Source organism: Carettochelys insculpta, chromosome 32, assembly GCF_033958435.1.
Source record: "Carettochelys insculpta isolate YL-2023 chromosome 32, ASM3395843v1, whole genome shotgun sequence".
In the NCBI taxonomy this organism is placed as follows: domain Eukaryota; kingdom Metazoa; phylum Chordata; order Testudines; family Carettochelyidae; genus Carettochelys; species Carettochelys insculpta.
This window is the reverse complement of record NC_134168.1, coordinates 5564405-5578873: the sequence shown is the minus strand read 5'-3', so window position 1 is coordinate 5578873 and position 14469 is coordinate 5564405. Positions and strand designations below refer to the sequence as shown.

General features: G+C 50.6%; 2 protein-coding genes across 2 annotated transcripts; both read left to right on the top strand.

The window, feature by feature from the left end:
* The first annotated feature begins 5257 nt into the window (after window positions 1–5257).
* LOC142004604 (olfactory receptor 10D3-like) lies at window positions 5258–6190 on the top strand. Its single transcript, XM_074982224.1, has one exon. The coding sequence runs from the start codon at window positions 5258–5260 to the stop codon at window positions 6188–6190; it is 933 nt and encodes a 310-aa protein (XP_074838325.1).
* Window positions 6191–10961: 4771 nt separating this feature from the next.
* Window positions 10962–11882, top strand: LOC142005026 (olfactory receptor 10D3-like). The gene has a single exon (XM_074982704.1). It carries the CDS (start codon window positions 10974–10976, stop codon window positions 11880–11882), a length of 909 nt encoding a protein of 302 aa, XP_074838805.1. The 5' UTR covers window positions 10962–10973.
* Window positions 11883–14469: the final 2587 nt, after the last annotated feature.

Below are 14469 nucleotides of genomic sequence, written 5' to 3'. Positions count from 1 at the left end.
AGTCAAAACTTCACAGCCGTACAGCCAAGTTCAGTTGTAAGCAGGAGGCTGGGCCCGGCTCCCAGAACCTGGCAGGAACAGACCTGATCCTGCAGAGACTCCCAGTCCATAATTGTGGTAGCGGAAGATCTCAGTGACAGAAATTTCCCTCAGGAAGCACAGGGTGACCCAATGCAAGAAGCTCACGAGAATACCTTGATGGGTAGAGAGGTTTGGATGCAACCAACATGTACAAGGCAACGAGGGGACCCTGGCTATGTCAACGGAATGGAAATCGGTCACCGGTTTCTATGTGCACATAAAGATGTACCTCAGAGTCAATGGCTTTGGCCAGTGCGTCATTCCCTGAGCCGGTCCCTCATTATGGAATTATAGAACCACTAGAACTGGAAGGGACCTTGACAGGTCATCGAGTCAAATCCTCTCCCTGATGGCAGGACCAAGCACTGTCTAGTCCATCCCTGACAGGTGTCTTTCTAACCCGCTCTTAGATATCTCCAGTGATGGAGATTCCATGAGCATACTCATGTGACTCTACCTGTTACCCCTGAGCCACAGCATTAGATCTGTGCTTTGCCGATATTGAAACCTCACCTACTGCCTTTGCTGAAAACTGACTCTTCGCATGTATTGGGAGGCTCGCATGGAGCCAGCTCTATGGGCTACCTGCTACGAGTTAGCAGAGCCCATGGGGGCACATCCATCAGCACTCCTGATCTCCCTTGTCCCTCTCACATCCCCCTCTCCATGGCTTCTCAGGCTCTGTCACCACTGAAGAGTGTCCCACCTCTCTAGAAATGTTCAACAGAGATGTATATGTTGTCCACCTTCTTGGCTAATGAAGAAGCTCTATTGTTTCACTTTGACGAGCCATAAAGTTCTCAACTCCCTTTGTCCTGAACCTTGATAGATAGATAGATAGATAGATACGGTGTGTGGGATAGATAGGTAAATGGATACGGTGTATAGGAATAGATAGATAGATAGATAGATGTGGCGTATGGTGATAGATAGATAGATAGATAGATAGATACCGTGTGTGGGGTAGATAGATAGGTGGATATGGTGTATAGGAATAGATAGATGGATAGATAGATAGATGTGGTGTATGGGGATAGATAGATAGATAGATAGATAGATAGATACCATGTGTGGAGTAGATAGATAGATGGATACGGTGTATAGGAATAGATAGATAGATAGATAGATGTGGTGAATGGGGATAGATAGATAGATAGATGGATACAGTGTATAGGAATAGATAGATAGATAGATGTGGTGTATGGGGATAGATAGCTAGATAGATAGATAGATACCGTGTGTGGGGTAGATAGATAGATGGATACGGTGTATAGGAATAGATAGATAGATAGATAAATAGATAGATGTGGTGTAGGGGGATAGATAGATAGATAGATACGGTGTGTGGGGTAGATACATAGATGGATACGGTGTATAGGAATAGATAGATATATAGACAGATAGATGTGGTGAATGGGGATAGATAGATAGATAGACAGATACTGTGTGTGGGGTAGATACATAGATGGATACGGTGTATAGGAATAGATAGATGTGGTGTATGGGGATAGATAGATAGATAGATAGATATGAGGGAGGGGAAACACCCCAGGGAATCCAATGGAGCTCCCCGGGACTCAGGTAGAGGGAGGGAGGACAGAATCCAGACTCTGGTGGTGGTAGGTATCTGGCCTTTCACGCCATTGGTCTCCCTGTATTAATGACAGCTGGGGCCCAGTCCCAGGGGCCTCTCTGTGTTATCGGAAACAACCAATGACCAATCTCGTTTAATTGGTGGACTCTGCAGAGGTTTCAGACCAGGAACCTGGAGGAGATTCACAGCCCTGGTCCCGTGCGGCCGGCAGGGATATAAAGACAAGTGGCAAAGAGGATGGATGGGGTGAGAATGCCGTGGGGTCGGAGGAAGCCTGAGGCAACATTCTGCAGGCGCCATCTCTAGTGTCAGAGTGGATACGGGCTCCCCCAGGCCGTGCACCTGTCCTGGACGATGGGCTGGTGGGATAAGAAAGTTGGAAGGGGCTAGACCAGAGTCCTGGCCGGAGACGGGAAGGAAGATTTCCCCTCCACTGGAGCAGCCTCTTGCAATGCAGCCAGTGTAAGTCTCCTGCTTTGGTAAAGGTCTTCTCTCTCTGTCCCTCTGAATCTGTCCCTCTGCCTCGGCCAGGGGAAGTTCTCAGCCAGATGTTTTCTTTAGAGAGAAACTAATCCAGCCATCCAGCCGTCCTTCCCTCTGCAGCACCTGCCTGCTCATCTCCGCACCATTTACCTCCCTCTCTCCATCTGGCATAACCCCAACCTACCAGCATCACCCCTCAGCCCGGCCTCTATGACCTAGAGAGACTCCGGGAAAACTGCAAGCAGACCTGGCACCATTGTGGTTCAGATTTCATCCCCTGTGACCTCAACAAGCGGCCCGCTGGTCATGCCCGAGTGCTGACGAGCTGTGGCCGGGAGGCCTGGAGGAATTTGTGCAGTGAGGTTGCTGAGAGCTGTGAGTGTGATGGAAACAGAGCTGCTGAACACCCGGTACCCATAATTCCAGTTGGTGTGGCTCTTCCCCTTCTCCTTTTCTTCTCCCGTCCTTCTCCCACCCACCAATGCCCACCCAAGAGCTCCCAGCATGTGTAAATCTGCTACAATTCCCCACCACATCCAGTGGTTCATACGCTCCGTCCTCCTCCTCTTCCTTCATGCAAATGTGGAACAGCTCGTGTGTTTATAACAACAAAACTTTCCGTTAACACACGGCTGCCGTGTGCACATGGCCGTCCCTCTGCCGAGAGGGTAAGACTGAGAGGATATGTTTCCCCTGTGCCCTTAACTCGAAATATGAGGCACCATTGGCTCTAGGCAAATTTTATATCCTGTTACAAGTGAATTTCAAAACCGGCTTTTTGGGATTTTGCACAGTCTATACAACACCAGATTTCAAAATACCGTCTTCCCCTGCCATGCAAGAGTCATTCGTTCCTGAAAAACTCCTCTTAGGGCGAATTTTTGTTAGTTGAAAATGTAATTACCATTAATTTCAACGGGAAAAAATTTTATGCATTACTGAGCCCCAAAATTTACACCCATTTACTCTAAAACAACACCAAATCCCATTCAAAGGAACACAATTACTTCAATAGTTAACATGAGTTATAACACAACCTAACAAGGCATTTTCCCTTCATTAATGACTCTACAATATGGCTGTTTACCTGCAGAGACAGAGGAAGGAAATCGAAGAGCGCCTGGGAGGGGGGCGCAAAGCCAGGTGGCTGCCTGCGGCTACAGAAGCGGGGCCGGTGCAAGGGGGCGGGCAGGGCAGAGCAGGGCATGGGGAGGCAGCCCAGCCTGAGCGCAGCTTAGGTTAAGCGGGGAGGGGGCAGTGTCAGGGGCTGGCCATGCGGGGAGCTAGGCAGTCACAGGAGGCCCCCAGTGGGCAAGGGCGATGCCTCACTCCTGCTGGGCTGTGCGGTAGAGAGGTCCCGCCAGCAGCGGCCGAGGAACGCCCCAGGTGGCCAGCAGCACCCGAGATACAGGTGCCCAGGACGGGCAGCGAGCGGCAGGGATGGGGCCGGGATGGGTTCATGCCCAGCAGCCAAGTCTGGCAGGAGCACCTGGGAGCCAGCAGCCGCCGGCTGGGCTGGGCCTCTCCGCTGCTGCAGAGCAAAGGTGAAGACCAGACCAGCCACAGGTAAAGGCTGGGCCCAGGGCTCCGGGAAACCGCCACCGGGTGCTCCGGAGAGACGCTCTGGGCGGGATGCAGCTGCGAGCAGCTGATCCATGGAGCCGTGGCCTTTCTCCCACTCCAGGGCGTCCGCGTCCCGCTGAGGCTCACGGAATTGAAATCGCTCCTCGTACATGCTAGGAAACACCTCATAAGACGAGGTCGGGGTTTTCAATCAAACTCCTCATCAACTTGAATTCTCATAACCCGAATGGGTGTGTCTCGGGGTACGACTGTGCCGGGCTGTGTCGAAGCATCCCTTCCTCCTCCTGAAACAAGAAGGGGGAAAAGGGTGCTGAAATCGCATTTCTACCGAGTGCGCTACTTATTTCTACCGAGTGCGCTATTTGCAACTCCTCTATGTTTTGCAATACTGCGTGTGTTTCCGAGATGGGGAGTTACTATTTTGGGATACATTGGGATCCTGAAACAGCGCTACAGTGTAAACAGTGCCAGAGTGAACACACCACAGACGAGAAATGTTAACCACAAATGGAAACTTTAAAGTAGTTTGGGTAGAATTAGGGACAATGACCTAGAGAGGGTCACTCTAACTCAGGGACCCGTCCATGCAACAAACCTCATTGCCAGCTCTGCCCACATATCTACACCAGCAAGACCATTACAGGACCTAACCAGATCAGCCACACCATGGTGCGTTCATTCAGCTGCACAGCTACCAATATAATTTATGCCATCGTGTGCCAGCAATGCCCCTCTGCTATAGACATCGGACAAACTGGACAGTCTCTACGTAAAAGAATAAACGCACACAAATCAGACATCAGAAATGGCAGTATACAAAAACCCGTAGGAGAGGACTTCAGTCTCCTGGGCCACACAGTAGCAGACTTAAAAGTAGCTATCCTACAGCAAAGAAATTTCAGGACCAGACTCCAAAGAGAAATTTCTGAGCTACAATTCATCTGCAAATTCGACGCCCTCAGCTCTGGCTTAAACAAAGACTGCGAATGGCTGGCTAAATACAGAAGCAGCTTCCCCTCCCTTGGTGTTCACACCTCCAGATCAACTGCTGGTAGTAAGCCTCACCCTCCCTGACTGAGCTAACCTTGTTATTCCCACCCTTGCTCTGGCTTATTTATACCTGGCCCTGCAGATTTCCAAGACCAGCATCTGATGGAGTGAGTCTGTGCTCACGAAAGCTCATGCTCAAAACTTTTCTGTTAGTCTAAAAGGTGCCACAGGACCCTTCGTTACTGCTAGAGAGAGGAGAAATTACTAGAATAGAATAGAGTAGAATAGAATAGAATAGAACAGACGTCTCCTTTCCATCTTCATGTCTGTACTGTAAGATCTTCCAGGCAGACGCTTTCTACCCATCTGATCAAGGTCAGCAAGGGCCATCCCACCCCAAGTGACATGACAATGACAGAAATATACACTGCTCCTAATGGAAGAGAATTGTGGGCTACTGAATGGTGGTATTTTTCTCTCAATAATTCATATTATTTCTCTGTCTCACCCAGGAATGAGTCCCAAATGGGACTGGTCAACCACACGGTGGTGACTCATTTCATCCTCTTAGGGATCCCCAACACTGACGGCCTCCAGACCATCCTCTTCTTCACCTTCTTAGTCTTCTACCTCTGCACGCTGCTGAGCAACCTGCTCATCTTATCAGCCATCTTCACTGATCGCTCCCTGCACACCCCCATGTATTTTTTCCTCTGCAACCTCGCCGTGCTGGATATTGGAATCCCTTCCATCAGCACCCCGAAATTGCTGGCCATCCTCTGGAGTCAGAACAGAGTCATCTGGCTGGGCGGGTGCATGTCCCAGGTCTTCTTTGGTCACTTCATGGGCAGCACCGAGTGCCTGCTCTACACAGTCATGGCCTATGACCGGTACGTGGCCATCTGCCACCCGCTACGCTACCTGCTCATTATGAACTGGAGGGTGTGCGCCCTTCTGGCTGCCGCCACCTGGATCGCCAGCTCCATCCACTCCGCCATCCTCACCAGCCTGACCTTCACGCTGCCCTACTGCGGCTCCAACGTGGTGGACTATTTCCTCTGTGACATCTTCCCACTAGCAAAGCTGGCCTGTGCGGACACACATGTCATCGAAACCGTGACCGTCGCCAACAATGGATTGGTGCCCATCACCTGCTTCCTCCTCATATTAGCCTCCTACGCCAGGATCCTCTTCTCCCTGCTGAAGATGAATTCAGCCATAGCCTGGCACAAAGCGGCCTCCACCTGCTCCTCCCATCTGGCCGTGGTGATGCTCTTGTTTGGGCCCTGCTTCCTGATGTACACTCAGCCCCAACTCAGCAACGTGCTGGTGACCCCTGTTCAGATCTTCGCCATCGTGGTGGCACCTGTGCTGAATCCAGTGATCTACACCCTGAGGAACAAGGAAGTGAAAGCAGCTCTGAGAAAACTCACGAGGACTCACATGCTTGCACACTGACGCACAGCAACCATCGAGGTAGTAAGCAGCTCTGTGTGTTGATGAACGCACAGATCTATCTGCGGGACCGGCACGCTGAATGTGCCTTCAGTGGTAGGACTGTTGGCGACCACAGTCTCCTCAAAGATATTGGAAATGTCGTCCTTCCTTCACCCATCTTCACAGCTCAAACTCTTTTTGTGTACCACTGTTAAACTCACACACCTCCTGGGTGTGGTGTTCTGTGCCGTCTGGTAGAACCGAGACCATTTACGGAGAGAGCGAAATAAAGGAGGCTTCCCGACAAGCTTATATGGAAGAGCAGGGATCAGCAACCTTTCCAAGGTGGAGAGCCAAAATTTGACCTTTCGACCTCCGTGTACGGTCCAAGTACTGGTGGTATTTGCAAGTCACAAGTAACGCGACTTCATTAATAAATAAATTAAGGTGCAGAACTTTACTCCTAAGGTGGTGGTTGGTAGCATTAGCTGGTCTTCTGTTAATCCACAGCTGGCATGGCTTTGAACAAGCTGTTTTGGGGAGGAGGGGTGGGACTGAGCTCCTGTCTTGCTTTCCAATGAGAGTCAGGTAGAATGTTTCTATTGGCTCCCTTGCCGGGAGTTGCTGACCCCTTGCAGTGGAGGCTCCAGAGATGTGAGTTTTGGTCCCTCCTCCTGATCTCTATGTGGTCCACCAACAACCTTTTTTCTAGGTGGAGGCGGCAGGAATCAGGGTCAGGTTTAATATCTAGGTGTTCCTTCCCACTAATACAACACAGACCCAATTCAACGTCCATCCACCTCCCTCCGCACCCCAGTGATCTGGGAAAATTTCACACCATGCCTGGGATACCTCCAGCGCCCATACTTCCCCCAGGTACAACACAGAGTCAGAGCACAGAAAGGAACACTTTAATGAAAGGAGGAAATTAAGCCCACCGTTGTGTGAGAAAACAGGGCAAACAGGGTTCATCAACGTAAACCATGAGCTGAAGACCCACCTCCAAGTAGCTTGGGTGGTGCCCTTTTCCCTTGAGGTTCTCAACTCCAGCAACTCCAGTGTCCCCACCTTTACGGGTTCCTCCTCAGGGTTGCTGACCTCGGCCAACTCACTTTCCCCATGGGTTACACATGGATCATTTACAATCTTTGCCTCTCTGGCGTGTCGTGTGTCACATTCAGGTGCAAACAGATTCTATGTGTCTGGGCTGGATGTCTCAGAAAGGGGCCCATGTCTCAGGGACAGACTGTAGGTCCTACCATAACACACGTGATAAAGATAGTCCTGATCCAAAAAAAACTAGTCAAATGTGATACCAGCGCTGCTTTCCATGGCAATCAAACGAGGCGCTCAGCTGAAGCAAGCCAAGAGTAACTTCTGAGCCAGGTCCCCATCCCAGTGAGAAGGCCTCGCCTGGAACTTCTCATTAAAGTAGCATTTTAATTAACTCCAAACGCCATTGCCCATGTGGGATGTGATGCCCAGGCTGGTGACAATAAATCTCCCGAGATTTATTATCACGTCTACTTCTGCCCCTGAATTCTGCCTCCCAAGTAAGCTGCCCACCAGAGGAATGGGAGGAAATTAGAGTTAATGAGAGGATTCTCAAGGGGCCTTATTAACACTCTGATGCGAGGGCATGGCCCCACGGAACAATGAGATCATGGATGGAAAAACCACTAGCAGAAGATTGGAGACCTGAAGTCAGAGGCCTGGTGTGAGGACCGAGGCCTGGGGTAAAGTAGTCGAAGCTTCACAGCCAAACTGCAAAGTTCACTTGTAAGCAGGAGAACAAACCCGGCTCCCAGAACCCAGCAGGAACAGGCCTGATCCTGCAGAAACGCCCAGTCCAGAACAGTGGTAGCAGGAGACCTCAATGCCAGACACGTTACCCCCAGGAGCACAGGGACCGGCACGAGCCATCGTAAGGAGAAGTTCACGAGAACATCTTGATGGGCAGAGAGGTTTGGATGGAACCAAGGGGTACCCAGTAGTGAGGGGCCCTGAACACCTCAGCAGAATGTAAATATGTCATTGGGTTGTGTTTGTGTAGACAGATGTACCTCAGAGGCTATGACTTTGGCCAATTAGAGAACAGAGAGTGCCCCTATTTACAGAGCGAATCTCTTGTTGTCGAATCACAGAACTGTAGAACACCAGGGCTGGAAGGGACATAGAGCCTCAGTTTCCCCTTGTAAAACAGAGCTGATAATTCACAGAGTGTGGGTCTAGTTAGCTGGTGAACACTAACAGGCAGGGTCTCTTCTGCTTGGCACCTGAGCAGACACGAAGAAGAATCGCGGCAGAATCTAGCTGGTGTTTCCTGGGTCTTCTGTCCTGTCCCCGATGGCTCAATGCTCTTCTTCAACAATCTGCCATAGAGCCAACAGGGGATGTGATGTGATGCACAGGACCAGGGCTCTCCTCTGTCTGCAGAGCAGTAGATTTCACCTTCACACCAAACCACCCCATGCACCAACACATCCTCTGCATGCAGAGACGGGGCAGGGGAGCAGCAAGGGTTAAACAGATGAAGCTGAAAGCTGAGCTGGCTACAGAGAGCTCCTGAAGAGCGCGTGAGCCAGTTTACTCCCATTTCACACCCTCGCGGGGTATTTTCTGGCTTGTGTCACACGGCAGGAGAACCTGGACAAGCATGACGGGCCCATCCCCTTTAGAACGCTTGGGTTCGATCCTCAGCTAGCAGAGATCTACCCAGCAACTGTCATTTCAGTGAATTTACTCCTGATTTACACCAAGCAGGCGTCCAGGAGAGGAAAAAACCCCAGGGAATCCAATGAAATTAGCGGGCAGCCAGGCGGTGGGGTGTGGGGATGAAGGCAGAGTCCTGGTCCCAGGGGCCGATCTATGTTGTCTCAAACAACCAATGACCAAACTTGTTTAATTGGCGGACTCTGCAGAGGTTTCAGACCAGGAACCTGGAGGAGAGTCACAGCCGTGGTCCCATGAGGCCGGCAGGGATACAAAGACAAGAGCCAATGAGGTTGGATGTGGTGGGATCAGAGGTAGCGTGGGGTGATGTGCTGCAGGTGGCCGTCTCTAGCTTCAGAGTGGATTGGAGCTCCCAGGTGAACCCCAAACACCCAGGCCTTGCACCTGTCCTGGACGATGGGCCACTGGGATGAGAGAGATGGAAGGTGCTAGACCGGAGTCCCGGCCGGAGACGAGAGGGAAGATTTCTCCTCCGCTGGAGCAGCCTCTCCTGATGCAGCCACTGTAAGGCTCATGCTCTGGTAATGATCTTCTCGCTGTGTCCCCCTCGGTCTCTGAATCTGTCCCTCTGCCACACCCTGAATAGTAACAGAGAGAAAGCCCTGCTAGTCTAGATACTGTCGAAACAAAACAGCAGCTCAGTAGCACTTTAAAGACAAATAAGATAATTTCTTAAGTGATGAGCTTTCATGAGACAGACCCTCTTCTTCAGACCATCACCGGACCTTGATTACTACTTTTGGTTCTCTGTGCCTTAAATCCTGAGTCTGTTCTGGTCTGGCTCTGGGCTGAAGAAGTGGGTCTGTCCCACCAAAGCTCATCACCTCAGAAATTATTTTGTGCGTCTTTAAAGTGCTCCTGGACGGCTTTTTCTTCGGCCACACGCTGGGGAAGTTCTCAGCCGGATATTTTCTTTGGAGAGGAATTGACCTTCTGTCCATCTGTCCTTCCCTGTGTAGCACCTGCCTGTCCATCTCCATATCATTTCTCTCCCTCTCCTCATCTGTCATCACACCAACCCCCAAGCATCTCCCTTCGACCCGGCCTCTCCGGCCTGGGGGACATCCCTGGCAAACTGCAAACAGACACGTCGCCTTTGTCCTTCAGATGTCGTCCGCTGTGACCTCAACAGGGCCCGACAAGGTGGTCACGGCATAGTGATAATTCACTGTGGCCGGGAGGCCTGGAACCATTGGTGCCGTGGACGTGCTGAGAGTCCATGAATGAGATTGTGAACTCTGAGTATGATGGAAACGGGAGCACCTGAAACCCCATCACCCATAATTCCAGTGGGTCTGGCTTTTCTCCTTCTCTTTCTTTACTCCTCCTTCCTTCTCTGACCCACCAATGCCCCCCTAACAGCCCCCAGCATTAAGAGATCTTAGGCACTGGGTTGCCACATGTTCCATCCTCCTCCCCTTCCTTAACGCAAACATAGAAGAGCCCGTGTGTTTCTAACAACAAACTATTCCCAGAAGGCCGTGCTTCCCTGTATGTGTCGTACACAGATGCACTGAGACCTCATACTATAGAGTGAGTGAAGTCTCTGCTCTGCAGCCACAGCTGAGTGCCAGCTGGCCCTTAGCCCATGTGGTAGAGCACAGGGCGTTAGCCTTTATGATGACAAGTTCAATCCCTGAGGCTGACAACCTGGGTCTGTTGGTGGTACACATGCATGGCCATCCCTCAGCAGGGAAGGAAAGACAGAACATGAACAAACCACAATTGACAAACGTTAGCGGCTAATAGAATGTCTGCAGATACTTTGGTTAGATTTGGGGTTAAGGGCCTCCAGAAACCAACACAAACGGAATAGACATCCCATTTCTCTTCTTATCTCTCAACTGCAAGATCTTCCCAGCAGACACTTCCCCTCTGTGTGACCAAAGCCAGCTGGGTGAGGCCTTCCTCCCACATGGCATTACAAGGACACACACGAACCATAACAGGGGCAGTGGAGGAGTGAGCATTCCAGCCATGGCTTGATAGAGGTTTTGTTTCAGTAGGTCCTTGACATTATTTCTCTCCTCTACGCAGGAATGAGTCCCAAACGGGACTGGTCAGCCACACGATGGTGACTCATTTCATCCTCTTAGGGATCCCCAACACCGATGGCTTTCAGACAGTCCTCTTCTTTACCTTCCTAGCCTTCTACCTTTGTGCTCTGCTGGGCAACCTGCTCATCTTCTCAGCCGTCCTCGCTGACTCCCGCCTGCACACCCCCATGTATTTCTTCCTCTGCAACCTCGCTGTGCTGGACATTGGACTGTCTTCCATCAGCACCCCAAAATTGCTGGCCGTCCTCTGGAGTCAGAGCAGAGTCATCTCGCTGGGAGGGTGCGTGTCCCAGGTCTTCTTCTTCCACTTTCTGGGCAGCGCCGAGTGCCTTCTCTACACAGTCATGGCCTACGACCGGTACGTGGCCATCTGCCACCCTCTGCGCTACCTCCTTATCATGAACTGGAGGCTGTGCGCCCTTCTGGCTGCGGCCACCTGGATCACCAGCTCCATCCACGCCACCACCCTCACCAGCCTGACCTTCACGCTGCCCTACTGCAGCTCCAATGTGCTGGACTATTTCCTTTGTGACATCTTCACAATGGTGAAACTGGCTTGTGCGGACACACATGTCCTTGAGACCGTGACCCTGACCAACACTGGATTGGGATCCATCTCCTGCTTCCTCCTCATCTTTGCTTCCTATGTTAGGATTGTCTGCTCCCTTCTGAAGACAAACTCAGCCAATGCCTGGCGCAAAGCAGCCTCCACTTGTGCCTCCCATCTGGCTGTGGCGACGCTCTTCTTTGGGCCCTGTTTCCTGGTGTACACTCAGCCCCAACTGAGCAAAGAGCTGGTGACCCCTGTTCAGATCTTTGGCAACGTGGTGGCGCCCGTTCTGAACCCGGCCATCTACACCCTGAGGAACAAGGAGGTGAAAGCATCTCTGAAAAAACTGAGAGGCCTAGTCCCTGCCCGCTGATGTGTAGCAGCTGTGGGCGATAGCAAATGGGTTGGCATAGAAATGTATTTCAAATCGACCTGCGGAGGTGTTCCAATGTTGGTAAATGCAAAGTAATGGAGTTTGGAAAATATAATCCCAACTATATGTATAAGATGATGGGGTCTGACTTAGCTGCTACCACTCAAAAAAGAGATCTTGGAGTCACAGAATCACAGGGCTAGAAGGGACCTCAGGAGGTCATCTAGTCCAGCCCCCTGCTTCAAGTAGGATCAACCCCCACTAAGTCATCCCAGACAGGACCTTGTCCAGCTGAGACTTAAAAACCTCAAGGGATGGAGAATCCACCACCTCTCTAGGCAACGCGTTCCAGTGCTTCACCACCCGCCTGGGGAAGTAGTTTTTCCTAATATCCAACCTACACCTCTCCCTCTTCAACTTCAGACAATTACTCCTTGTTCTGCCATCTGACACGACTTACAGCATTTTCTCACCCTTGTCTTCACAGTTCCCCTTCAGGACGTTGAAGGCTGCTATTAAATCACCTCTCAGTCTTCTCTTCTGTCAACTAAACAAGCCAAATCCGTCAGCCTGTCCTCATAGGTCTTGTCCTCCAGCCCCTTAATCATTTTTGCTGCCCTCCGCTGAACCTCCTCCAGCAAATCCACATCCTTTTTATACTGGGCAGCCCAAAACTAGACACAATATTCAGGATGTGGCCTCACCAGGGCCGAATAGAAGGGAATAACTACTTCTCTAGATCTGCTCAAAATGCTCCTCCTAAGGCATCCTAGCCTTCGGCTACAAGGGCGCACTGCTTACTCATATCCAGCCTTTCATCCACCATAGCCCCAAGGTCCCTTTCCATCATTCTACTTCTGAACCAGTTGGTCCCCAGCCTGTAACAACATTTGGGATTCTTCCGCCCAAGGTGCAGGACTCTACACTTCTCCTTATTGAACCGCAACAGATTTCTTTTGGCTCCGTCCTCCAATTTATCCAGGTCACTCTGGATTCTCCCACTACCCTCCAACGTATCGACCTTTCCCCCTAGTTTTGTGTCAATGGATAAACATGGATAGTTCTCTGAAGACATCCACTCAGTGTGCAGCAGCAGTCAAAAAAGCGAACAAAATGTTGGGAATCAATAAGAAAGGAACAGATCATAAGACAGAAGATGTCATATTACCTTTATATAAATCCATGATACGTCCACATCTGGACAGACGTGGTCATCCCTTCTTAAAAAAGATATACGGGAATTGGAAAAGGTTCAGAACAGGACAACTCAAATGATTAGGGGTCTGGCGCGTTTGCCATATGAGGAGAAATTAATAAGACTGGGAATTCTTAGATTGGAAAAAAGACAATTAAGGGTGGATATGATAGAGGTCTATAAAATCCCGATTGGTGGGGAGAAAATAGATAAGGAATTGTTATTGACTCCTTCTCACAGCACAAGAACTAGGTGTCACCGAATAAAATGAACAGGCAGCGGGTTTAAAACAAACCATAGGAAATACTTTTTCACACAAGGCACAGTTAACCTGTTGCCAGAGAATGTCATGAAGACCAAGACAAGAGCAGAGTTTAAAAAAGAACTAGATAAATTCATGGGGGACAGGTCCATCAATGGCTGTCGGCCGGGATAGTCATGGAGGATGTCCTTGGCCTCTGTTTGCAAGGGGCTGGAAATGGGTGACAGGGAATTGATCACTTGATGTTTTACTGTTTTGTTCATTCTCTCTGGGGCACCTGGCACTCGCCACTGTTGGCAGACAGAACACTGGGCTTGATGGACCTATGGTCCGACTCAATTTGACCGTTCATATGTACTTATGTTCAAGGTGTTTCTGAACCTCTGTGTCTCTCCCTGGCCCCCTCTACCTATTTGGAAGTCAAAAAATGCTCCTGAAAGTCTGTAGCTGTTGCTGACATGCGCTTCGGGAGACCTTTACCGAAGGGAGATGCACCCCTTGGTGTGCACTCCATTCAGTTGGAGAGCCAAATCTCAGAGAGGACCGTTTTAATTTCAGATGTAATAAACACATCTCAGACTCTTTGTTTTTTGTGAGAAGTGTAACCACTTGAGCCTCCTGCGTCCTTATGTTCTTACCTTCTGTCCCACCAAGTAACGCCAAGACCTGTGGCTACAGCTGTCATGAGGTCAGGCAGGTCCTTGTCCTTTGGGTAGGTGGCAGACAGCAGGTCCGAAGACATGAGCAGCTTAGGGCCTTCGGGGTAGTTCACCAGCAGCAGGTCCAGGTGCTCCTTGGGAGTCAGGTCAGGATGGCTGGCCAAGTGGTCTGGCCAGGCTGCAGGTGTGGCATGGGCTGTTATAACAAGCTCCATGCCCCATCTCAAGCACTTCCTACCTCGTGTGTTAACATCCAGGGGGCAGAGCAAGGGGGCCCTGTCTCGACCCAACAAGGCTTCTGGGAGGATTCCTCTGCTTGCGGGATGGGGGAAGGCCACACCACCTTGCTTGAGGATTGGTGGAAAGCTGAAGTCCTTGGTTTCATCTTCTGACCCCTTCCCAGAGTCACAAGGGAAAGTACAGAATCCAAGATAGCTGCCCCAGCATCAGGTGACATGGTCACCTTCCTGC

Bases quoted from the DNA above. Each gene is read 5' to 3' on its own strand.
- LOC142005026 (XM_074982704.1), top strand. From the start codon at position 10,974: ATGGTGACTCATTTCATCCTCTTAGGGATCCCCAACACCGATGGCTTT.
- LOC142004604 (XM_074982224.1), top strand. From the start codon at position 5,258: ATGGGACTGGTCAACCACACGGTGGTGACTCATTTCATCCTCTTAGGG.